General features: G+C 36.5%; 1 protein-coding gene and 1 pseudogene across 1 annotated transcript; both read left to right on the forward strand.

Annotated features, from left to right (window-relative positions):
- Window positions 1–1,560: 1,560 nt before the first annotated feature.
- On the forward strand, window positions 1,561–4,117 carry LOC110736770 (putative pentatricopeptide repeat-containing protein At1g12700, mitochondrial). The gene has a single exon (XM_021917072.1). The coding sequence runs from the start codon at window positions 2,071–2,073 to the stop codon at window positions 3,889–3,891; it is 1,821 nt and encodes a 606-aa protein (XP_021772764.1). The 5' UTR covers window positions 1,561–2,070; the 3' UTR covers window positions 3,892–4,117.
- Window positions 4,118–12,733: 8,616 nt separating this feature from the next.
- LOC110736043 lies at window positions 12,734–14,636 on the forward strand (annotated as a pseudogene).
- The last annotated feature ends 10,382 nt before the right edge of the window (window positions 14,637–25,018 follow it).

Raw genomic sequence — 25,018 nt, forward strand, 5'->3', positions numbered from 1 at the left:
TGATGTTAAATCGATTGTATAGCTCAAAAGAGTCCCAAATCCAACACATTTAAGTCGGGTGATTGTGGGGGCTGATAAACAAATTGTATGTTGAACCCCCTATCTTCAGTGGCTGCCTTGAATTCCCAGTTAGTAGGGACTTGATGGGGCCTTGCATTGTCCCATTGTATGAGCACATCCCTAGGCAAACTCTCTAGCCACTTGCATTTGATGGATGGAATGACTTCATTCATGAGCATTTTTCTAATTTCATCTCTGTTCACATTCTGTGTCGCCTTAGATTCTATTGTGTCTGCTGGCCGGTTTTCACTAGCCTTCTTTGCTACTTGCTTGTATACAAAATGAAATCTTGAACATGGTATCTTTAGGGCAGCAGCCTATCTAGCCTCCGTTGTTCTGAGGTTCAATGGCATTGGCCGTAAGAATTCAGCTGTTTATTCTATTGGTTTTTGCCCGCACTTGCCAATTTTTTTGGACATCCACTTCTGTTTGAATGTTTTGTTGTGATGAATTAAAGTTGCCTTGTGTTGTGTTTTCTGTTGCTGCCATAAAATCCTTTCATCTTGTAAAACCATATCGATGTTGAAAAACTCGTCATCAGAATCATGGGAATCTTCTTCTGATGAATTATTTTCTTGTGTTTCTGGTGATGTTGAGTGGTACATTGCTGTGAGTAGCTCCTCCTCATCCTAAAACATCATCTTGATGCTAAAAAACCCGTCAAGGTATTCCGTAAACATGGCTATTTTTTTTTACAAGTCTCCTGCTTTAATTTTTTTTTTCTTCAGAATGGGGTGTTGTTAAAGATGATGAAGGAGTTGATGTTATTAATGTTGCTAGATTTTGTTGCTGAGAACTGGCTGTTGCTGAAAACGGGTTGTTGCTGAAAAACGGGTGTAACCTTGTATTTTATTTTATTTTATTTGTGTGTAACCTTGTATTTTATTTTATTTTATTTTATTTTTTTGGACAAAAATTGTAATATTACAGCCTTTTTAATGAAAATATGTAACTTTATATATATGTTAGTGTTTATATATCAATTTAAGTGAAAAAAATGCAAAAAAAAAAAATTATTTTTATTTTTCTGGGGCATTATTAAGGGCACCGATTTTGAACCGAACCGATGCCAGTTGTTTTTTTTTGGGGGCATTAAGGGCACCGATTTTGAATAGAACCGGTGCCAATTGTAATTAATACCAAAAAAAAAACCGCGGCAATGTTTTTTAGCACCGGTTAACCGATGCCAAAAATATTAATTCGCACTGATTAACCGGTGCTAAAACTAAGAATTGCCACCGGTTTTGAATCGGTGCTAAATTTTTTTTTTTGGCATCGCTCAAATCTAAACCGGTTCAAAACCGGTGCGATTGGGGGTTTTGAACCGGTGCGCATTTGTGTTATTCTACTAGTGAATGTCGAGTGAGATTTTATTAGATCTGTTACCATTTGTACCAAAAAAAAGAAAAAAAAATTAACTTTATGCATATAGAATTGGAAATATTTATATTTTAAGTTTTTTTTTTAGTATTGTGAAAAGTTAAACGGAGTAAACAATAAATGACAGATAAAGTAGTCGTCACTTCTTAGAGGGTGAATTTTGTAGTTTCGAAAGATATGATAATTTTGATAAGTAGTCATTACAACTACCGAGAATGTTCAAAAACCAGTTGGGACTAAAGAAATTACTACCATCGTTTCAGTGGTTGTTACGTATCACGTGTTACAGATATGTTCTTTTCTTTTTAAGTTATCTTTTCTAATGGGAAAGATTGCATCTTTTAACCTTGAAGATGTGTGTTTGGTTCCCATTAGAGACATTTTGAGAGAGTGAGGATATCTAAAGTGGTTAGAGCTTCCTTTCAAATTTTCATCTTTCCGTCCCTGTGGCTCTCTTAACAGCAGAAGAAAGATAGGAAAAAAAAAAAACTTTGAGGGCAAGGATCCGTGAGGAAATGGAGTGAAATGGATGTTGATCTTAGATGACTATAATAGTTTATTTTTTTTTATGACAATGGAGAAAACATACACGAAATAAGGCTTCAATCCCTAAAACTGAGCAATGAAAAGATGGCGACTAAATCTGGTAATCTTCTTCACTGCAATTCTTATTATAATTTCTTCACCTCTCTACTTGGATTTCGTTGTTATTCCAATTGCTCTAAATTTCTTGTTGTTGATGTTGATGTTGATGTTGATGATGACGACCCCAAATTGTTTCTCAAATTTGTTAGACAACAATCCAAATTAGGGTTTACTAATGTTGAAATCCCCCTTTCCCATTTCCACCATATGAAATCGATGCGACCTCTTCCATCTATCATTGATTTCTGTATGTTATTGAGTGCCATGTCCAAGATTAAACCCCATCCCCCTTTCTCCACTGTCATTTCTCTTTACAGGCAGCTCCTTTTCTTAGGTCTTCGTCCAAATATTTACTCCCTTAACATCCTTGCTAATTGCTACTGTCGTTTGAACTTTGTTGATTTGGGGTTCTCTGTTCTCGCCAACATTATTAAACTTGGTTTTCAACCTAATATTGTCACCTTTACTACTCTCATCAACGGCTTCATTCACTCTAATCAATTTGAGAAAGCCGTTCCATTGTTGGATAAAATTGTCAAGCTTGGCTTCCAACCCACATTAGTCACCTATGGTTCTATGTTCAAAGGTCTCTGTAGGTCCGGTGATAATGCCGGTGCTCTCAAACTCCTCAGAAACATGGAATCTTATGGACATTGTTTGCCTAATGTTGTCATTTATAGCACCATCATTGATAGTCTCTGTAAAGACCAGTTATTACCTCAGGCTCTCCGCCTTTTCAAGGAGATGAAAGTCAAGGGAATTTCCCCTAATGTTGTCACCTATACTACCTTAATTCGAGGTATGTTAACTTTGGGACAACAGAAAGAGGCTCAAGAAATGCTGACTGAGATGTTGAGGAACAACATAACTCCTGACATTCAGACCTACAGCATGTTGATTGATATGTATTGTAAAGATGGCAAGGTTGGTGAAGCACGGGACATTTTTGTTCACATGACTGAGAGAGGATTTGTTCCCGATATCATCACTTACAGTGCTCTGTTAGATGGATATTGTTTACGTGGTGAGATGGATGAGGCAGAAAAGCTTATGGATTTGATGGTTGAAAATGGTTGCAAACCTGATGTAGTTACTTACAGCAGCTTAATCAATGGCTATTGCAAGTCTAAAAGGATTGACAGAGCTCTTGGTCTACTCCAAGAGATGCATTTTAACGAATTAGCCCCTAATGTTATCACGTACAACACTCTTATAGATGCCTTGTGCAAAGACAATCAGCTCAAGCTTGCACACCAGTTTTTCAAGGAAATGGAAGCTCATAGACTGAAACCAGATATAATAACTTGGAATTCATTCCTTGACGGCATGTGTAGGAATTCACAAATAGATAAGGCAGTTGCAACAGTGAAGGAAATGGAGAGCACTGGAATGGTCCCTGATATTATTACATACAGTATCTTAATGAATGGTCTGTGTGAAGCTAACCGCCTTAGAGAAGCGGTGGATGTCTTCTCCTTTCTCACAGCTAAAGGGCTGCACGATGTCCGTGTTTACACCATAATGATAAAAGGGTTTTGTAAAGATGGGTTGCTAGCTAAGGCCGATGAATTATTGAAGAATATGGAGGACAATGGATGCCTTCCAAATGAATGCACCTTCAATACAATTATTAGAGGGTTTCTTGATGGCAAGGATGTTAGGAGAGCATTAGAGCTTGTCAGGTTGATGAGAATCAAAGAGTTTGTTGCTGATAATCACACGATATCATCATTTGTGGGCTTACTCGCTGATCCAAATATCGGTGATGCAGACAAGGATTTGCTAAAAATGTTTTTTGAGAACTGAGTGAGCAATAGTTAGGAGAAAAGGTGGAAGTAGCAATGAATAAAGTATATATGATCAGGCGTGATAGAGATGTGTAACATCAGGAGGGAATGTTGTAAATTAGTAATTCTTATATTTAGTGTGTTTTGATTGATTGTAGGCAAAGACCTTAACACTTGTAATTTGGAACATAGGCAAATGTGGATAACCTGTAAATTTTTTATCTAATTGTTGCGTTTGCTTTCTATCTGCCAGTGGAGTTGCATATGTTTTCTTACTACCTGATAACTGCCTTTGAATATTAGCGGTACTAGAGCTCAAGTATAGCTATATCTAAGCCATGGCACAAATACAAGAACATGACATTGAAGATCGATGACACCAACCGTGTTTACTTTGCAAAGGAGTCAATTTAACCATTTTATGTAATAATTACACTTGTTGCACACAATGATCTACTTAGTTTTTACTCAGATTGTTTTTTTCATGATGTATGAAGTTTGGCTGTTGACTGTTAATGAATAATTCATGGATTGTTTGCTTTGAATACGTACATATATTTTTTTCCCTATACAAAAGGATGATCTTACTAATGCTTAACTTGCACTCCCTGGTGCTACTGAAGTTAAAGATCAAGGATCAACACTCAAGACTTCCATTAGATATACTTCGTAATTGATGGCTTGTGTGAAGCTTTGATTTCCTTCTCATCTCTCACAGTTAAGTGCTTGCAGCCAGATGCATTTCGTAGTAAAAATCAAAGGACTTTGTAAATATGGTTTGTTGAATGGTGCCACTGAATTGCTACAGAAATTGGATGTCCTCTAGATGAATGTAAATACAATACAATTTTTTTTTTTACTTTTTTTTCAAGTATGTCAGCAAGAATTTGAACTTATTGGCGCTATGAGAAGCAAAGGGTCTGCAACTGATACATATACAACTTTATATGCCAGTGTACTCTGATAGTCTGATTATGCTGTTAATGATTCAGATAAGGCTTTAGCTGAGAATTTTTACAAGAATTTGTATTCGGCCTCTGATAAGAAATTTTGGTTTATGCTTGGTCTCTGCCTCTCTGGTTCTTCCCTTCTCTAGTTATGTATCCTGTAACAAGTATCATCAGTAATAACCTTTCTTTGGCTTGTTTCCTATAGTGCTATGGTCAAGCGAGCTTTGCATACTCCATTATATGTATGTATACTAGTCTGCAGTATGGAAGATGTGTACTCGGCGACTTTGCACTGTCACTGTTGTTTTTAGTTTGCTCATGTTGAAAAAAATAATGGGACAGAGACAGAAATTCGTTACAGCTTAGTAGTTTTACTATGCTCGGTTGCCTACTTATTTATTGATAAAATACAGGACTAGTACTTTATCTGTGATATGACTCCATAAATTCGCAGCATTCTACCACTGATGAGAGTGATGGCTAATATCATCTATCATACAGCCGGTAGAAATAAAATTAAAAAAAATAAATTATTATAAGACCATAAAAAAATTAAAAATTTGATTTCACCCCCTCGTAGCGGATTTATGGATGGAATCCGTTGGTGGAGTCATAACTAACATGTGTAAAATGCCTATTGGTTTAAAAAAATTTATTAAAAAAAATAAAAAGATAAATTAAAAAAGATAAAACCCTAAACCCAAACCCAGCTAGCTCTACCACCGGCACCACCTTTCCCCAGCCGCACTGACAGCCTAATCCAAGTCGTCGGAACCTCTAGCCCCCACCAAAACCGCCGAAACCAGCCCTTACTCTCTTCCCCCTCCCCGAAAATTACACCAACTCCGCGTAGCGTCACATCTCCAACCACAAATTCGCACCAAGCAACCCCGCAACAACCTCCGCCACTGCACAAAACCAATTCCCACCCCTTTAAACCACCGCAAATACCGATTCGCACCGATCCGGTGGATTATGGTTGGTATTTGCGGTGGTTCGAAGGTGATGGGGTTCGATTTGATTGTGATTGTGTTGGTGTTTGTAGTGGTTTGAAGGTGCTGGGGTTTCAATTCGGCGGTTGAGGTTTCGAATTGGTTGGGGTTTCAACGGTGAAGTTGTTGTTGCTGAGGGATGTGGTGATTTGCGGTGGGTTTCGCCTGTTTTGGTGGGGGACAGGTGGTGCCGTTGGCTGGGTTAGGTTGTTTAGGGTTTTTTTTCTTTTTCTTTTTTTTATATTTTTTTATTAATTTTTAAACCAATAGTTTAGTGACACGTGTCTGTTGTGGGCCCCACTAACGGATTCTATCCAAGAATACATTAAGTGGTGGTGAAATCAATTTTTTGGATTTTTTTTGTGGTGTTATAATAAAAGTTATTTATTTGTGGTGTTCAAATCAAATTTTGTGTTATTTTGTGGTGTTATTTTCTAAAAAATCCTTTTAGAGATGATGAAATAAATCTTAAGAGGATTGAAGTTTTTTTTTAAAACATTAGGAGGATTGAATTAGATTAATGAAGTGCCAACAATCGAGTCTTCATTTTCTAAATTAAACGAGGTATGTGGTTCACAAAATGGTATAAAATGGTATCTTTAAGTCTTATATAAACGAAAATTATTCGTATCTAGTTTCTTTCTGATTCCAAAATTGCTTATGAATTCATAACCTATGCATTGATTGTTTGATTTAAACTGTAATAGTTTAATCTAGAGGAAAATATCATCAGCATAAAAAGATGAGACATGTAAATAGAGCGAGTAATTTTCATAGATTTCCAAAGACCTTGTTCAATTATTATTTTTTCCTATTATCATAGAAAGACGATGCTCGAGACAAAGGACAAAAATATAAGAAGACATCGGATCCCCTTGTTTAATTTGATGCCTCTTGAGGATTTAAATTCCTTAGTAATCTCACCATTCTAAGGAACTGAAATTTGTGGAGTAGTGATGCAATGCACGATGATATTAATCATTGATGAAGGATAATTAAAACCAAGGAGAGTTTCATGAATGAAATTCCACTCTAAACTGTAATAAGCCTTATTTAAGCCCGACTTCTATGTTATTGTTTTTTTTTTTATTATTGCTTTATAAAAAATGTGAGCTATTTCCTTTATAATAATAGTATTATCCTCTGTTCCTTTTCCTTGAATGAAACTAGATTGAAGGTGGCTTCTTAATAACCAGTACAAGTTTCAACTTAGAAGAAATCAATGTTGTGACTAATATATATATATAATCGTGTTACAAAGACCAATAGATCTAACTTGAGATATATTACATAAATTGGGTTTTTCAATTCAAGGAATTAAAGAAATGTAAGATTTTTTTTAGTTAAAAAACTGAAGTTTAAAATTAATGATTAATTTTTTTACTATTGTATTTTCTACAAAACAAATATTATCAACATTATTATTCCCTTATTGATTTTTTAAGTGGTATACTTTGACTGGTACATAGTTTTAGGAGTTCAATAGAGTATTAAAAAATTGCAAAAGAAAAACAGTGAGGTTAATAGTTTATTGAAAAGTAATAAATATGAGTGAGAAAAAAAGTATAATGCTTGAAAAAACACGAGTGCATGTAACACTTTAAAAAAACATGAAGAGAGTATTTTCCATCATCTTTGGTTACGTAGTACAAAAACAATTTAATACGGAGTAGGATGTTGAAGACATAACAAAAGCTGAAAAGCATGTTACTATTTATTGGAAAGGTTATAGCTAGAATTAGATATTACTACTCATTCATATTATTACTAACGATTAACATAACTAAGGCTATTTATAAACTTATTCACATATTTGCTCTGGGTTAAAACTTATTTATAGACTAGATTAGCTCCCGTGCGATGCATAGATATAATAAAAAAGAATTTATAATTGTGTATATTGTCAAGTCACCTTATCACTCAAAACATAAACTAAACTACAAAAATTAAAATAATACTTGTATAGACAAAAGAAATTCATGTCTACAACAAAATTTAGTGGACTTTGTAATTAGACGAAGTGATCATATATATAAAGGGTTAATACTTGCTTTCCTTAAGATTAGCTGTACCTTAAGATAATGTACTGTATAAAAGTAATTTATAATCAATATTTAGCTTTTCAAAAAAAGAAAAAAAAGAAAAGTTTAGGCGGGAAAAAAATTGAAGAAATTGACATACATACAATTTGGGAAAAGAGATGATGCACCTAGATTTGCCGTCCACATCAGCTTAGAGTGCATTTAAAAAAAATAAAGCGGTAAACCACTATCTTTAGTAGCGGTTAATAGGATAAAAACTGCTACTCTGGATAGTGGTTTTACTATTTTTTACACTACAAAAGAAACTTGAATTTCTCCTTTTACTACTTTTGTAAAAAAACGTACTCCAACAAAAAGAAATTGAAAGAAAAGTCCCAACCGGCTGGCCGATGCAGGAGTTGGCCTCCTCACTGTCGTGCTTCTCTTGTCAAAATTCCAGTCACCCTACAATTGATGGTCCGGCCACTGTATAATCTATGACCTGCAAATTCATCTGAATTCAGGTATTAAACCCCAATTTTTATTTTCAAAAATTCAATGTATTGTTGAATACTTCTTCCATTCTATAATTGTGTAAGAGTAAAAATTATAAAAAGTTGATCGTGTGAAAGTATTTTATGAGGCGAATCTAACAAGATCCCACCTGACTATATTTTACTTAAAGTATAAATCATATTATACGGTCAAACAAGAGTGATGAATAGTGCAAAAAGTCCATTGTTGCAATATTAATAGAACGGAGGAAGTATAATTAAAAGTCCATTTGCAAAGTTATGCACAGCGGAAATACTTTATGATAATCTTGATTCATTAACTTGAATGTACAAGAAAGGTATATATATACATGTGATACTCTAAGAGATAATTCTAGCTAAATACTATCAATATTATCATGTGACAATATCCAACGCATACTTTCGTTGTGATAAAAATAGGCCTGTCGAGCTACGGGCCACCTCGATACCTAGAAAGTACTTCAACACTCCAAGATCTTTCATGTGGAAACACGAGTGTAGGTAAGCTTTAAACAAGTTTATAGACTTAGAATTATTCCCCGAAATTACTAAGTCATCCACATACACTAAGATATTCAACTGAACTGTACCATTAGTGTATGTAAACAAAGAATAATCTGAGTATGATTGAACAAAACCATACCGTTTTAAAGCGGTTACCAATTTAGCAAACCAACATCATGGAGCTTGTTTGAGCCCGTATAGAGACTTCTTCAAACGACACACCATGCCGGAATATTCTGAATTAAATCCCAGTGGAAGCTTCATATACACCTCTTCATCGAGGTCACCATGCAAAAATGCGTTATGGACATCCATTTGATGGATCTCCCAATTCTTTGCAACTGCTATGGCTAGAATAAACTATAACCATCTTTGCCACAGGTGCAAACGTTTCATCATAATCAATCCCCTCAACCTGATGGTTGCCAAAAAACTACTAAGCGAGCCTTTAGCCTTTCAATACTACCATCAGACTTGTGTTTGATCTTGTATACCCACTTGTTGCCTAAAGCTTTCTTACCGGGTGGAGGACGCTCCATGACCCACGTGCCATTGTTTTCGAGGGCACGTATTTCATCTTGCATAGCTTGGCACCAACCTGCGTCTGTAATTGCCTCTTTGAAGGATCTAGGTTCCTTCCCTGCTGTAATAGCTGTAATGAAATTACGATGTTTTGCAGAAAATTTGTCACAACTAACATAATGGGCTATAGGATAGGGCGTACCTGAGGAAGATGCGTGTAATGGTGGATCGGGAGATGGACTATTCTTGAGGACCGTATGAGTTACAAAATCACGATACCTACTGTTGGGAATTTTTTCCCTCTGACCACGACCCAAATTGTCGTGATTAGTGCTACCAGTTTCCGGGTGTACATACTCATTAGCAAGCGCAGTGACCTCGGCACTTGGCTGCTGTGTGGGCTGGGTAGTGTGCGTGCTGCTGTCCTGGGAAGGCAGCAGTGGCCGCGGGCTACCTGTGGGGGGCTGCTCACCGCCACAGCCAGGCTGCGGAGTAGGCTGCCCAGCAGTAGATCCCGTGGCAGTGGGAGGATCCAACTGGTCGGCTTCATATTCTCCATAATCACAAAAATCCGAAATTGGTTCCACAGTAGGATTGTCATTGTTTGGCACAAAATTAGTTACCTTCGATTGCAGATATGGGAAAACATTCTCAAAGAACCGTACATCACGGGAAACAAAAAATTTGTGGGAGTCCAAATCATAGAGACGCCACCCTTTAGAGCCAACAAATGGATAGCCAGCAAAAACACACTTTCGAGACCGACTAGCAAATTTATCCCCCTTTGCACGTTGATTATGAGCAAAGCACAAGGAATCAAACACACGTAATGTATCAAACGATGGGGGTTGACCAAACAACACTTCATACGGAGTACGTTTGTTTAAGATGCTAGACGGTGTTCTATTAATAACATGAGCTGCGATTTGGACAAATTCACCCCAAAATTTAATAGGTAACCCGGCCTGAAATCTCAAAGCTCTAACCACATTTAATATGTGTTTATGTTTCCGTTCTACCCTCCCATTTTGTTGAGGAGTGCCAACACATGATTTTTGAAACAGTATGTCGTTTGCATCAAAATAATCAATTAGGTAATTAAACTCCGTACCATGATCACTACGTACAATTTTTAATTTTTGATCAAATTGTCAATCTATCATAGCAATAAAGGACATAAACATACGAAAGACCTCCTTTTTATCAATCAACAAATAAACCCAAACTGCACGTAAAAAATCGTCTACGATAGTAAGAAAATATCTAGCACCACAAGAAGAAACTTGTTCATAAGGACCCCAAAGATCACAATGAACTAACTCGAAAATACGAGTCGTTTTATTAGTACTTAAAGGAAAACTACACCTAGGTTGCTTTGCACGGAAACAGACTACACAGTCTTTATTAATGCAGCCAGTATTGTTACTAAGAAAAGGGAGCCACTTTACAACTTTTTCGGAAGGATGGCCTAATCTGTTATGCCAAAGCTCCAAAGTAGAAGAACCGTCCACCGAAATTGCTTGCACAGTTGAACCCATACGTAAAAAATATAGTCCATCCCGACGATCACCCGTACCAATCACCTTCCTCGTTTGTAGGTCCTGTATAGCACAAGTAGAAGAGTTAGTTATGACACAACATCGTAAATCATCAATCATTTGAGAAACTGAAATTAAGTTGCAATTCAGTTTAGGGACATAAAGAACGTTTTTGAGAGTGATGTTATCAGTTAGGCGCACATCACCCTCCTTCACAGCAAGCACTGTTTTACCGTCTGGGAGTCCAACGGGAAAATTAGGTGACTACTTAATATTGCAGAGGCACTCCAAATTCCTTGTAACATGATGTGAACAGCCGGTGTCAATAATCCACTCACCGTTTAACCTATTGGAAGGAGGAGGTGTACCAAAGGTCGTAACCAAATACTGCCATTGCTCAACAGTGAAGCCGGCTGTTGCCGTTGCTGTTGTTGGTGCTTGGGATGTCGTAGCGTTAGCCTTACCAGAACCACGCCCCTTGCCAGTGATAGGGAACTTCCTTTTTTGACCCGGTTTCGCGTCCGCCCCATACTTCTCCACAAACCACTCTGGTACACCATGGAGATCAAAACAAGAGGCTTGATCATGCCTTGTTTTGTTGCAATGAGAGCACACAATTGCTGCCTTCTCAGTCCTGCTTAGTCGTGGCCGAGACTTGGACTCCATACGAATAGCGAAGCCCATAGCCTCCTGTTTTTCTTGCTTTTCGTCCTTGCTTGTCACGAGCTATACCACGAACACATTCCTCTTGCGAGACTTGTTGATATGCTCGATTTAAAGAGGGAAGGGGATCTTGCGATAGGAAGTTGGAGCGAAGGGTCAAGTAATAATCGGAGCACATCCCCAACAAGAATTGCTAGAGCCTGTCGTTCTCTCGACGTTGCTCGTGTTGTTTCCTAACCCCACACGTACACTTGCCACAAGAATAACTGATGAGAGGCTCGTACTTTGCTAGATCATCCCTCAAAACCTTCAGCTTGCCTAAATAAACCGCAACCATCATTATTTTTGGTTGTTCACAACGATTAATTTCGGCCTTCAATTGTTGAATTCGTGGTCCATTCACAACACAGAATCGTTCATTCAAATCATCCCATAAGCGTTTAGCATTGTCATAGTTTGAAAGCAAAGACTTAACCTCTGGATCAATAGTATTCATAAGCCATGAGACTAGCATACAATGTATAGTTACCCAATCATCTTTGGTTGCAGGAGAGACCACATCAGTAATGGAGCCATCAAGAAAACCAAACTTACGCCGCGATGACAAGGCTACGAATATGGCGTGAGCCCAATCATCGAAATTATCTAGTTTAAGCCGAACGGGGGTGATGAAATCACAGGTTTATCTTGCGGCCTCAAATAATACGGGGAGTTTGATTCAAGCTTGCCAGTCATGGTGAATTAATTGGTTAAAAAAAACCGCTCCGATACCATGCTAAGTTATGCACAGGGAAAATACTTTGTGATAATCTTGATTCATTAACTTGAATGTACAAGAAAGGTATATATATACATGTGATACTCTAAAATATAATTCTACCTAAATACTATCAATATTATCATATATCTCCTATAACTCTATCTTCTTTCTTGATCTTGATCCATGTTTATCGTATTACCATTGTTGGTTGAAAACTTGAAATTGAGTAAATTAATCTAATTATTCAATTGAAAAGATGAATAAGACTTGATAAATCATTGCAATTGTGCTGCGAGATACTTATGAGTACAAGTGTTGTATGGGCGTTTTGCGGAAAAACTTCGTAAGATTAGAGTGAAAACTGATGATGAGGAGCAAAGCTCTACTTTTGCTCGCTTCTGCATCTTCTTCTTCTTCTTCGCCATTTTTAGGTAATCTTCCTCCTCTTTTCCCTCTTTCGTCCTGCACTTCGTCTTTCAATTTTTCACCTTTTTCTTTTCTTATTTCTCCTCTTTCATTGCTATTTCATTCCCGATTTTACTCTTATCGTCCCAAACATTTTGATTTTCATGTTAATGCTCATGTTGCTGATGACCCCAAATTGTTCCTTAAATTTGTTAGACAACAATCCAAATTAGGGTTTTCTGATGTTGAAACCCCCCTTTCTCTTTTTGATCATATGAAATTGATTCACCCACTTCCTGGTATTATCGATTTCAATATGCTTTTTTCATCCATGTGTAAGATTAAACCCCACCCCCCTTTCCCCACTGTCATTTCTCTTTACAGGCACCTCCTTTTCTTAGGTCTTCGTCCTGATCTTTATTCCCTTACCACCCTTTCTAATTGCTACTGTCGTTTGAACTTTGTTGATTTGGGGTTTTCTGTTCTAGCCAACATTATTAAGCTTGGTTTTCAACCTAGTATTGTCACCTTTACTACTCTCATCAATGGCTTCATTCACTCTAATCAATTTCAGAAAGTCGTTCCATTGTTGGATAAAATTCTCAAGCTTGGCTTCCAACCTGATTTGGTTGTCTATGGTTCTATGTTCAAAGGTCTCTGTAGGTCCGGTGATAATGCCGGTGCTCTCAAACTCCTTATAAATATGGAGTCTTATGGCCATTTTATGCCTGATGTTGTCATTTATAGCACCGTCATTGATAGTCTCTGTAAAGACCAGTTATTACCTCAGCCTCTCCGCCTTTTCAAGGAGATGAAAGTCAAGGGAATCTCCCCTATTGTTGTCACCTATAATACATTAATTCGAGGTTTGTGCACTTTGGGGCAACAGAAGGAGGCTCAAGAAATGCTCACTGAGATGTTGAGGAACAACATAACTCCTAGCATTGAGACCTACAACATGTTGATTGATATGTATTGTAAAGATGGCAAGGTTGGTCAACCACAGGACATTTTTGAATACATGACTGAGAGAGGATTTCTTCCCAATATCATCACTTACAGTGCTCTGTTAGATGGATATTGTTTACGTGGTGAGATGGATGAGGCAGAAAAGCTTATGGATTTGATGGTTGAAAATGGTTGCAAACCTGATGTAGTTACTTACAGCAGCTTAATCAATGGCTATTGCAAGTCTAAGAAGATTGACAAAGCTCTTGGTCTGCTCCAAGAGATGCATTTTAACGAATTAGCCCCTAATGTTATCACGTACAACACTCTTATAGATGCCTTGTGCAAAGACAATCAACTCAAGCTTGCACATCAATTTTTCAAGGAAATGGAAGCTCATGGACTAAAGCCAGATGTAATAACTTGAAACTCATTACTTGATGTCATGTGTAAGAATGCACAAATTGATGAGGAAATTGCGACAATGAAGGAAATGGAGACTACTGGAGTGGTCCCTGATATTATTACATATTGTACCCTAATGGATGGTCTGTGTGAAGCTAATCGCCTTAGTGAAGCGATGCACATCTTCTCCTTTCTCACAGCTAAAGGGTTGCATGATGTATGTGCTTACAACATGATGATAAAAGGGTTTTGCAAATAAGGGTTGCTAGCAAAAGCCGATGAATTACTGAAGAATATGGAGGACAATGGATGCTTTCCAGATGAATGCACCTTTAATACAATTATTAGAGGATTTATTGATGGAAAGGACATTAGGAGAGCATTAGAGCTTGTCAGGTTGATGAGAATCAAAGAGTTTGTTGCTGATAATCACACGATATCATCATTTGTGGGCTTACTCGCTGATCCAAATATCGGTGATGCAGACAAGGATTTGCTAAAAAAGTTTTTGGAGAACTGAGTGAACAATAGTTAGGAGAAAAGGTGGAAGTAGCAATGAATAAAGTATATATGATCAGCTGTGATAGAGATGTGTAACATCAGGAGGGAATGTTGTAAATTAGTAAGTCTTATATTTAATGTGTTTTCATTGATTGTAGGCAAAGACCTTAAAACTTGTAATTTGGAACATATGATGCAAATGTGGATCAACCTGTAAATTTTTTATCTAATTGCTGCGTTTGCTTTCTATGTGCCAGTGGAGTTGCATTTGTTTTCTTACTACCTGATAACTGCCTTTGAATATTAGCGGTACTAGAGCTCAAGTATAGCTATATCGAAGCCATGGCACAAATACAAGAACATGACATTGAAGATCGATGACACCAACCGTGTTTACTTTGCAAAGGAGTCAATTTAACCATTTTATGTAATTACACTTGTTGCACACAATGATCTACTTAGTTTTTACTCGGATTGTTTTTTTCATGATGTATGAAGTTTGGTTGTTGACTGTTAATGAATAATTTATGGATTGTTTGCTTTGAATACGTACATATATATTTTTTTTTTCCCTATACAAAAGGATGATCTTACTAATGTTTAACTTGCACTCTCTGGTGCTACTGAAGTTAAAGATCAAGGATCAACACTCAAGTTTTCCATTAGATATACTTCGTAATTGATGGCTTGTGTGAAGCTTTGATTTCCTTCTCATCTCTCACAGTTAAGTGCTTGCAGCCAGATGCATTTCGTAGTAAAAATCAAAGGACTTTGTAAATATGGTTTGTTGAATGGTGCCACTGAATTGCTACAGAAATTGGATGTCCTCTAGATGAATGTAAATACAATACAATTTTATTTATTTATTTATTTTTCAAGTATGTCAGCAAAACTTTGAACTTGTTGACGCTATGAGAAGCAAAGGGTTTGCAACTGATACATATACAACTTTATTTGCCAGTGTACTCTGATAGTCTTATTATGCTGTTAGTGATTCAGATAAGGCTTTAGCTGAGAATTTTTATAAGAATTTGTATTCGGCCTCTGATGTTAAGAAATTTTGGTTTATGCTTAGTCTCTGCCTCTCTGGTTCTTCCCTTCTCTGGTTATGTATCCTGTAACAAGTATCATCAGTAATAACCATTATATGTATGTATACTAGTCTGCAGTATGGAAATTGTGTACTCGGCGACTTTGCACTGTCACTGTTGTTTTTAGTTTGCGACAGAGACAGAAATTCGTTATAGCTTAGTAGTTTTACTATGCTCGGCTGCCTACTTATTTACAGATAAAATACAGGACTAGTACTTTATCTGTGATATGTCTCCATAAATTCGCAACCTTCTACCACTGATGAGAGTGATGGCTAATATCATCTATCATACAGCCGGCAAAAATAAAATAAAATAAAAAATAATTTTTTTTTTATTATAAGACCATAAAAAAATTAAAAATTTGATTTCACCACCTCGTAGCGGATTTATGGATGGAATCCGTTAGTAGAGTCATAACTGACATGTGTCAAATGCCTATTGGTTTAAAAAAATTTATTAAAAAAAATAAAAAAAAAATAAAAAAATAAAAAAAAAAGAAAAAAACCCTAAACCCAGCCAGCTCCACCACCGACACCACCTTTCCCCAGCCGCACCGACAGCCTAATCCAAGCCGTGGGAACCTCTAGACCCCACCAAAACCGCCGAAACCAGCTTTTACTCTCTTCCCCCTCCCCGAAAATCACCCCAGCTCCGCGTAGCATCACATCTCCAACCACAAATTTGCACTGAGCAACCCCGGAACAACCTCCGCCACTGCACAAAACCAATTCCAGCCATCAAATTTGCTGCCTGCTTGTAAGAACAGTGAAGCAATAATGCATGTGGCCAGAGAGATTGCCTAGGGATGTGCTGAAAACATTGTGATTAATGATGCTGTAAGAACAGTGAAGCAACAATGCAGCAACAAGCAATCATCTTTCATTCATTTCTTTTTTAGTGATTGTTCTGTGTACAGGAAAACGACTCTCTGAGCTTTTTATATGAGGATGCACACATCAAATTCTGTGCTATCTCATTTAACCTAGGACACCTCATACACACCCTGGAAGTTTCTCAGAAAAGGATAAAAAATACACCTTACCATATCACATGATCCTAGGAGAATAATTTGTTGCCTGCTTTGCCATGTCATAGCATGATTTCTTCATCATTCTTAACACTCCCCCTCAAGCTGAGAGTGAGGAGCTTCTCTGAACTCCAAGCTTCCTTAGAAGATTCTACATTTGCTTTGTAGTGAGTAGCTTTGTGAACACATCTGCTAGTTGCTAAGGTGTAAGAACATATGTAGGCTGAACTTCCTTGTTCAAAGTCTTCTCTCTGATGAAATGACAATCTATGTCTACGTGCTTGGTGTGTTCATGGTGCACTGGGTTTGCTGCTATAGCAAGTGCAACTTGATTGTCACATTTGATCTAAGTGCAACCAAGATTTTTCATTCCCAAGTCTTTCAGACGCTGCTTGATCCACATCACTTCACACACTGTCTGTTGTGGGCCCCACTAACGGATTCCATCCAAGAATACGTTAAGTGTTGGTGAAATCATGTTTCTAGGTTTTTTTTGGTGCTATAATAAAAGTTTTTTATTTTGTGGTATTCTAATCAATTTTTGTGTTATTTTGTGGTGTTATTTTCTAAAAAATCCTTTTAGAGATGATGAAATAAATCTTAAGAAGATTGAAGGTTTTTTTTAAAACATTAGGAGGATTATATTAGATTAATGAAGTGCCCACAATCGAGTCTTCATTTTCTAAATTAAACGAGGTATGTGGTTCACAAAATGGTATAAAATGATATCTTTAAGTCTTATGTAAACGAAAATTATTCGTATCTAGTTTCTTTCTTCCAAAATTGCTTATGAATTCATAACCTATGCATTGATTGTTTGATTTAATAATGTAATAGTTTAATCTATTCTAATTTAATCTAGAGGAATATCAAGTTCTATCAATTTTATTCCATAGAAATTTTCTACATTGCTATTCCAAATCATCAAGAATACTAGTTTGCAATTTGCATAAGATAAATAGGATAAGAATCAAACACATATTTCACCAAGTTACACCTACTTGCCAAATTGCCATGTTCAAAAGTTTGGACTACCACCCATGTATTCTAGTCATAGTTTTATCTAAGAGACCAAAATTTGTTAGGGCTAATCACTACTCCAAGGAATTTACCAAAAGAAATATTGGAGGGAAAATTGAATTCCTTCAATTCACTAAATATCTCCTAATATACGGAGATATCACCAAAAGCATTCAAAACTTCCATAATTAGTTAATTACATCAATGTTAGTTTTGAAAGATCTTCTAAATGGGAAAATATCATCAGCATAAAAATATGAGACATGTAAATAGAGCGAATAATTTTCTTTCATAGATTTCCAAAGACCTTGTTCAATTAATTTTTTTTCCTATTATCATAGGAAGACGACGCTCAAGAGAAAGGACAAAAATATAAAAAGACATCGGATCCCCTTGTTTAATGCCTCTTGAGGGTTTAAATTCCTTAGTAACCTCACCATTCTAAGGAACTGAAATTTGTGGAGTAGTGATGCAATGCACGATGATATTAATCATTAATGAAGGAAATTAAAACCAAGGAGAGTTTCATGAATGAAGTTCCACTCTAAACCGTAATAAGCCTTATTTAAGCCCAACTTCTATGTTATTGCTTTTTTTTATTATTATTATTGATTTATAAAAAATGTGAGCTATTTCCTTTATAATAATAATATTATCCTCTGTTCCTTTTCCTTGAATGAAACTAGATTGAAGGTGGCTTCTTAATATCCAGTACAAGTTTCAACTTAGAAGAAATCAATGTTGTGACTAATATATAATCGTGTTACAAAGACCAATAGGTCTAAATTGAGATATATTACATAACTGGGTTTTTCAATTTAGGGAATTAAAGAAATGTAAGATTTATTAATGAAAAAAAAAAGATACTTCGTATTTTAGTAAAAAAAAAATGAAGTTTAAAATTAATGATTAATTTTTTTACTATTGTATTTTCTACAAAACAAATGTTATCAACATTATTATTCTCTTCATGATTTTTAAGTGGTACACTTTGACTGGTACATAGTTTTAGGAGTTCAATAGAGTATTAAAAAAATTGCAAAAGAAAAATAGTGAGGTTAATAGTTTATTGAAAATTAATAAATGTGAGTGAGAAAAAAAGTATAATACTTGAAAAAACACGAGTGCATGTAACACTTTAACAAAACATGAAGAGAGTATTTCCATCATCTTTGGTTACATAGTACAAAAACAATTTAATACGGAGTATGATGTTTAAGACATAACAAAAGCTGAAAAGCATGTTGCTATATATTGGAAAGGTTTTAGCTAGAATTAGATATTACTACTCACTCATATTATTACTAACGATTAACATAACTAACGCTATTTTTAAACTTATTCACATATTTGCATTGGGTTAAAACTTATTTACAGACTAGATTAGCTCCCGTGCAATGCATAGATATAATAAAAAAAAAAGAATTTATAATTGTGTATATTGTCAGGTCACATTATCACTCAAAACATAAACTAAACTAAAAAAATTAAAATAATACTCGTATAGACAAAAGGAAATTCATGTCTACAACAAAATTTAGTGGACTTTGTAATTAGACGAAGTGATCATATATAAAAGGGTTAATATTTGTTTTCCTTAAGATTAGTTATATGTACCTTAAGATAATGTACCGTAAAAGTACTTTACAATCAATATTTAGCTTTTCAAAAAAAAGAAAAAAAATTAGAAGAGAAAAAATAAAAGTTTAGGCGGGAAAAAATTGAAGAATAAATTGACATACATACAATTTGGGAAAAGAGATGAAGCACCTAGATTTGCCGTCCACATTAGCTTAGAGTGCATTTTTAAAAAAATAAATAAAAAAAAGCGGTAAATCACTATCTTTAGTAGCGGTTAATAGGATAAAAGCTTCTACTCTGGATAGCGGTTTTACTATTTTTTACACTACAAAAGAAACTTGAATTTCTCCTTTTATTGCTTTTGTAAAAAAAACATACTCCAACAAAATGAAATCGAAAGAAAAGTCCCAACCAGCAGTAGTTGGCCTCCTCAATGTCGTGCTTCTCCTATCAAAATTTCAGTCACCCTACAATTAATGGTCCAGCCACTGTACAATCTATGACCTACAAAGTCATCTGAATTAAGGTATTAACTATTAAACCCAATTTTTATTTTCCAAAATTCAATGTATTGCTGAATACTTCTTCCGTTCTATTAATATTGCAACAAGGATGAAATTACGCATTCCAAAGCACATTTTATATGCTAAATATCTATAATTGTGTAAGAGTAAAAACTATAAAAAGTTGATAGTATGAAAGTATTTTATGAGACGAATCCAACGAGATCCCACGTGACTATATTTTACAACATGACGAATCCACCTATTTCTTTTCTTATTTCTCCTCTTTCATTGCTATTTCATTCCCGATTTTACTCTTATCGTCCCAAACATTTTGAGTTTCATGTTATTGCTGATGTTGATGATGACCCCAAATTGTTCCTTAAATTTGTTAGACAACAATCCAAATTAGGGTTTTCTGATGTTGAAATCCCCCTTTCCCATTTCCACCATATGAAATCGATGCGACCTCTTCCATCTATCATTGATTTCTGTATGTTATTGAGTGCCATGTCCAAGATTAAACCCCACCCCCCTTTCTCCACTGTCATTTCTCTTTACAGGCACCTCCATTTCTAAGGTCTTCGTCCAAATGATTACTCCCTTACCATCCTTGCCAATTGCTACTGTCGTTTGAACTCTGTTGATTTGGGGTTTTCTGTTCTCGCCAGCATTATTAAGCTTGGTTTTCAGCCTAATATTGTTACTTTTACTACTCTCATCAACGGCTTCATTCACTCTAATCAATTTGAGAAAGCCGTTCCATTGTTGGATAAAATTGTCAAGCTTGGCTTCCAACCCACATTAGTCACCTATGGTTCTATGTTCAAAGGTCTCTGTAGGTCCGGTGGTAATGCCGGTGCTCTCAAACTCCTTAGAAATATGGAGTCTTATGGCCATTTTATGCCTAATCATGTCATTTTATAACACCATCATTGATAGTCTCTGTAAAGACCAGTTATTACCTCAGGCTCTCTTCCTTTTCTAGGAGATGAAAGTCAAGGGAATTTCCCCTGATGTTGTCACCTATAATACCTTAATTCGAGGTATGTTAACTTTGGGAAACAAAAAGAGGCTCAAGAAATGCTGACTGAGATGTTGAGGAACAACATAACTCCTGACATTCAGACCTACAGCATGTTGATTGATATGTATTGTAAAGATGGCAAGGTTGGTGAAGCACGGGACATTTTTGAGCATTTAGTTCACCATGTATACAATGATATCCTTCAGCAAAGGAATGAAACTTGGAGGAAAAGAGGGATTGGACTTAAAATATAAAATGGACATCTTTTCCTTTCTCACAGCTAAAGGGTTGCATGATGTGTGTGCTTACACCATAATGATAAAAGGGTTTTGTAAAGAAGGGTTGCTAGCAAAAGCCGATGAATTATTGAAGAATATGGAGGACAATAAATGCTTTCCAAATGAATGCACCTTCAATACAATTAGGAGAGGATTTATAGATGGAAAGGATGTTAGGAGAGCTTTAGAGCTTGTCAGCTTAATGAGAAACAAAGAGTTTGCTGCTGATAATCACACTATATCGTCATTTGTGGGCTTACTCACTGATCCAAATATCGATGATGCTGGCAAGGAATTGCTAAAAAAGTTTTTGGTAATCAGGAAAAATGGAAGGAGCAATGACTAAAACATACGTATATGATTAGCTGTGACAGAGATGTGTACACAGATATTGTGAGTGACTTGTGAATCAGTAAGTCAAATATTAAATCTGTAACTTTTGATTGATTGTAGGAAAAAGCATTAGCATCTATGATTTGGAGCAATGACTAAAAGCATTTACTTCTTTTTGGGCTTGCTTTTACTTGAATGGTGCTCATGGAAGTAGATGTGGATTGGCCTATTGTATTAATTTGCGTGTGTTTACTTGGTATCCTCAAGCGAGTTGCATTTGTTTTTCTTATTATGCTTTGAATATTAATGGAGCCAGAGCTCAAGTTTAGCCATATCTTACTATCTAAGCCATGATACAACCATGGAAGATGCTAGGTTCAAGAACAGGGGCATTTAAGGTCAATAACACCAGTCGTGTCAACTTTTAATATACAATAAACTTATTGCACACAGGGATCTACTTGTACTTAGTTTTAATCCATTCACTTGAGATGTGTTAATTGTATTTCCTTAGGTGTGTTTCAGCTCTCTGCATAATAACTACCCATTGAAGTCACTGTGTCATTGAAGATTTTTCTTCTTCAGGGCACTAGGAACTTGGTGAACCAATTTCATGTTTTGATCACGTAGCATAGTTATAATTTTAAGATTATGTCCTTTTGACCTGGTCTTCTTTTGTTATTTTCTTTTCTTCTTCCCATTCTGAAAAAAAGAAGAAAAGTAGCAAAAGGGGTAAAAAAAAAACCCTCAGGTTTAGAGGTCAATTTAAGCTGGTTTATAAGAACGTCGCCCAATCTCATTGGAGCTCTAATAGGCTATTTAGCTAAATCTGTAGAATTGTGATATTCTTGTTCGCACACTTGACTTGTTTGCAGATTTTAGTTTGTTTATTTACAAATTAGAATGTGTTTGGTCCTCTGATTTTTTTCTCAGTATATTTTACTAGGCTTTCCTACTGAGTTGTATTTTTATAGCATGCTAATTTGGACTGATTTTTTCTCATTTCTGTTTTGCTTTACAGCATAGAATTTATGTTTTGCTTTGGTATATAGATTTGTAAGTGGTGCAAGGTCATGAGCACAACTGATTTTGAGAGGAAAGATAGAAACGCAAGGCTATCCCCACAATGAGAATGGTTTTCAATATGGCAGCTGAGTTGGACTTTTCCCAAACTAAGCCAATTTTGGGAAATATTCACCAAAATGGTTGCGTGGCAAAAGTATTTACCAAACTAAGCTTTGAGGCTAAAACGCTGTCTCGGTCAGCGTTTTATGCCTGGTTTTTTTAAAAAAAAAATTCAACTTAAAAACGTTGTCCTAGACAGCGTTTTTAAGTGTTGGCTTTTTTTTTTTTTTAAGTTTCTTTGTTATTTCAGAAATTGTAAATATTTTAAAAATATAAAAGACAGTGTTTTATGTACAAAGTTTGTTGTACCTAAAACGCTGTGTGGGACAGCGTTTCTCTGCTGGTCTGCAATACACCAGCAGATTCAGCCTTTTGCCACTTTCTTCTTCCCCCACCCACCACCCCCTGCCACGATTTAGCCACCACAGTCCACCACCACCCACACCACCAATCCCCACTGTCGACCACCATCTTCCACCACTTTTGACTACCCTTTTTGGACTTCAAAACAGTCCAACTACCTCCAACAACACTTCAACCACCTCCACTACCAGCCCCAACCATTCAACAACCGTCGATAACCACCTACCACAACCAACAACACTAAAACCACCATGAATAACCACATTAACCACCACGGGCCATCCTTTCTACCCCATTTTCGACTATGGATTCCAAATGTCTGTTGTTTAATATACATTAGCCCAAAAGGATCTATTTTGATGGACATAAATTCGATTTGGATAAATAAGCAAACAAAACTTCAAACCACAAACAGATTCATTCAACCAACATGTCTTATATTAATAATGCAATCGTTATATACAACATTCCAGGAAATGTTTGTGTAGAGCAAAAAAAATGATACAATACTATCACTACTCATCAATTTGGTCTAACCCTTCCCTAGCCTCACTGTCGTCCCTTCGTCTTGGACGACGCCGACTGTAATGGTGAATGGTGGTGAATGGGTTCCGGGGTGGTGGGGGAGTGAGCTGGCTGGACGATGCGTCCTCCTGGGTTCTGATGGGTGCAGAACTGTGGAAGATGTACTCCTCTGCCTCTGTGTGCGACGTAGGACCACCTCCACCGCTACTCTGGCCGGGGTCGAACCGCGAATGGACGGAGTGACCATCATCACCATCCCGCTGTTGGATGAGATAACTGTGACCATGTCAGTGTAAGGAAGTCACGGACATATCTCGCATCCGCTCGACCTGGACTCTGGTGGGTCCGTCTGTAAGGGCAAGGGACAATGCATCATACATCGCCACCATATCTGCCGCCTGCAGTAATCATCGATCAGTCAGTTACATGATATTAAAAAAAATTCAAAAATGAGGATGATCAGTAGAGTAAAAGAAACTCACATATCCGCTAATGACGTCATGTGCTGGGTGGTAATATGTGGACGGTGGTGTGTAGCTGGGGTTGATGAAACGACGTGTGATAAGCCTGTACCACATCATGTACGGATCGTCATGATCCATAACGCCCTGCATCGGATAACCCTGAACGACATGACCCAACCGTTGCTCCCATAGCTGAAGATATTGTCAATGCTCCAGTGCCCAGTTTGTCTCCGTCTTTCACTACAAGAAAAAGGCCAGATTCTGACGGAAATCTTCCGACGGACACAAAATTCGTCGGAAATGCTATAAATTCCGCGGATTTATATTCCGTCGGAAATTTTCGACGGAATTCCTACGGAATACAAATCCGTCGGAATATATGGGCATTCCGACGGAATTATTCGTCGGAAAATGTATATTCTGACGGAAATAAAATCCGTCGGAATATTCCGTCGAAACATTAATTTTCCGACAGAATTTAAATCCGTCGAAATTTTCCGACAGAATATTCCGTCGGAAAATAATTAAATAATATAAAAAAAAAAAAACAAACCCTTTAGATACCTAAAAAACCCTTATTTTCTTTCGCCCTCCCCGCCTCCCTTCTCTTTCTCTCTCCTCTCCTCTCCACTTTCCTCTTCCCCTCTTTCTCCTTCCTTTCCGGCGTTCCCTTTGCCTCGGCACCACTCCTCTTTCCTTTTCCCCTCTTTCTCCTTCATCTCCTTCCTCTCCTCTTCCCTATTTCTCTTTCCTCTTCCCTTTTTTTTCGTTTCGATTTCTTTGATTGGCAACTCAAGAAGATTTGAAGAGTTTCAATGAAAATCAAGGTTTTCATGTCAAATTCGACCATGAAAACTCTAGATCTAGAGTTTTCATGGTCGACTTTTACCTTATAAACCCAATTTCGGCGTTTTTTTTTTGTCAAATTAAGGTATGTTTCTCTTTTTTTTCTTCTTAATTTTGATTTTAATTAAGTTGTTGATTTTTCTGATTTTTTGGAAATATATGTTGTTGGTAAATTATGGATTATTTTTATGTTTTTTTTGTGTTTTCGGTGGTTG

This window comes from Chenopodium quinoa, unplaced genomic scaffold, assembly GCF_001683475.1.
Source record: "Chenopodium quinoa cultivar QQ74 unplaced genomic scaffold, ASM168347v1, whole genome shotgun sequence".
Taxonomy (NCBI): domain Eukaryota; kingdom Viridiplantae; phylum Streptophyta; class Magnoliopsida; order Caryophyllales; family Amaranthaceae; genus Chenopodium; species Chenopodium quinoa.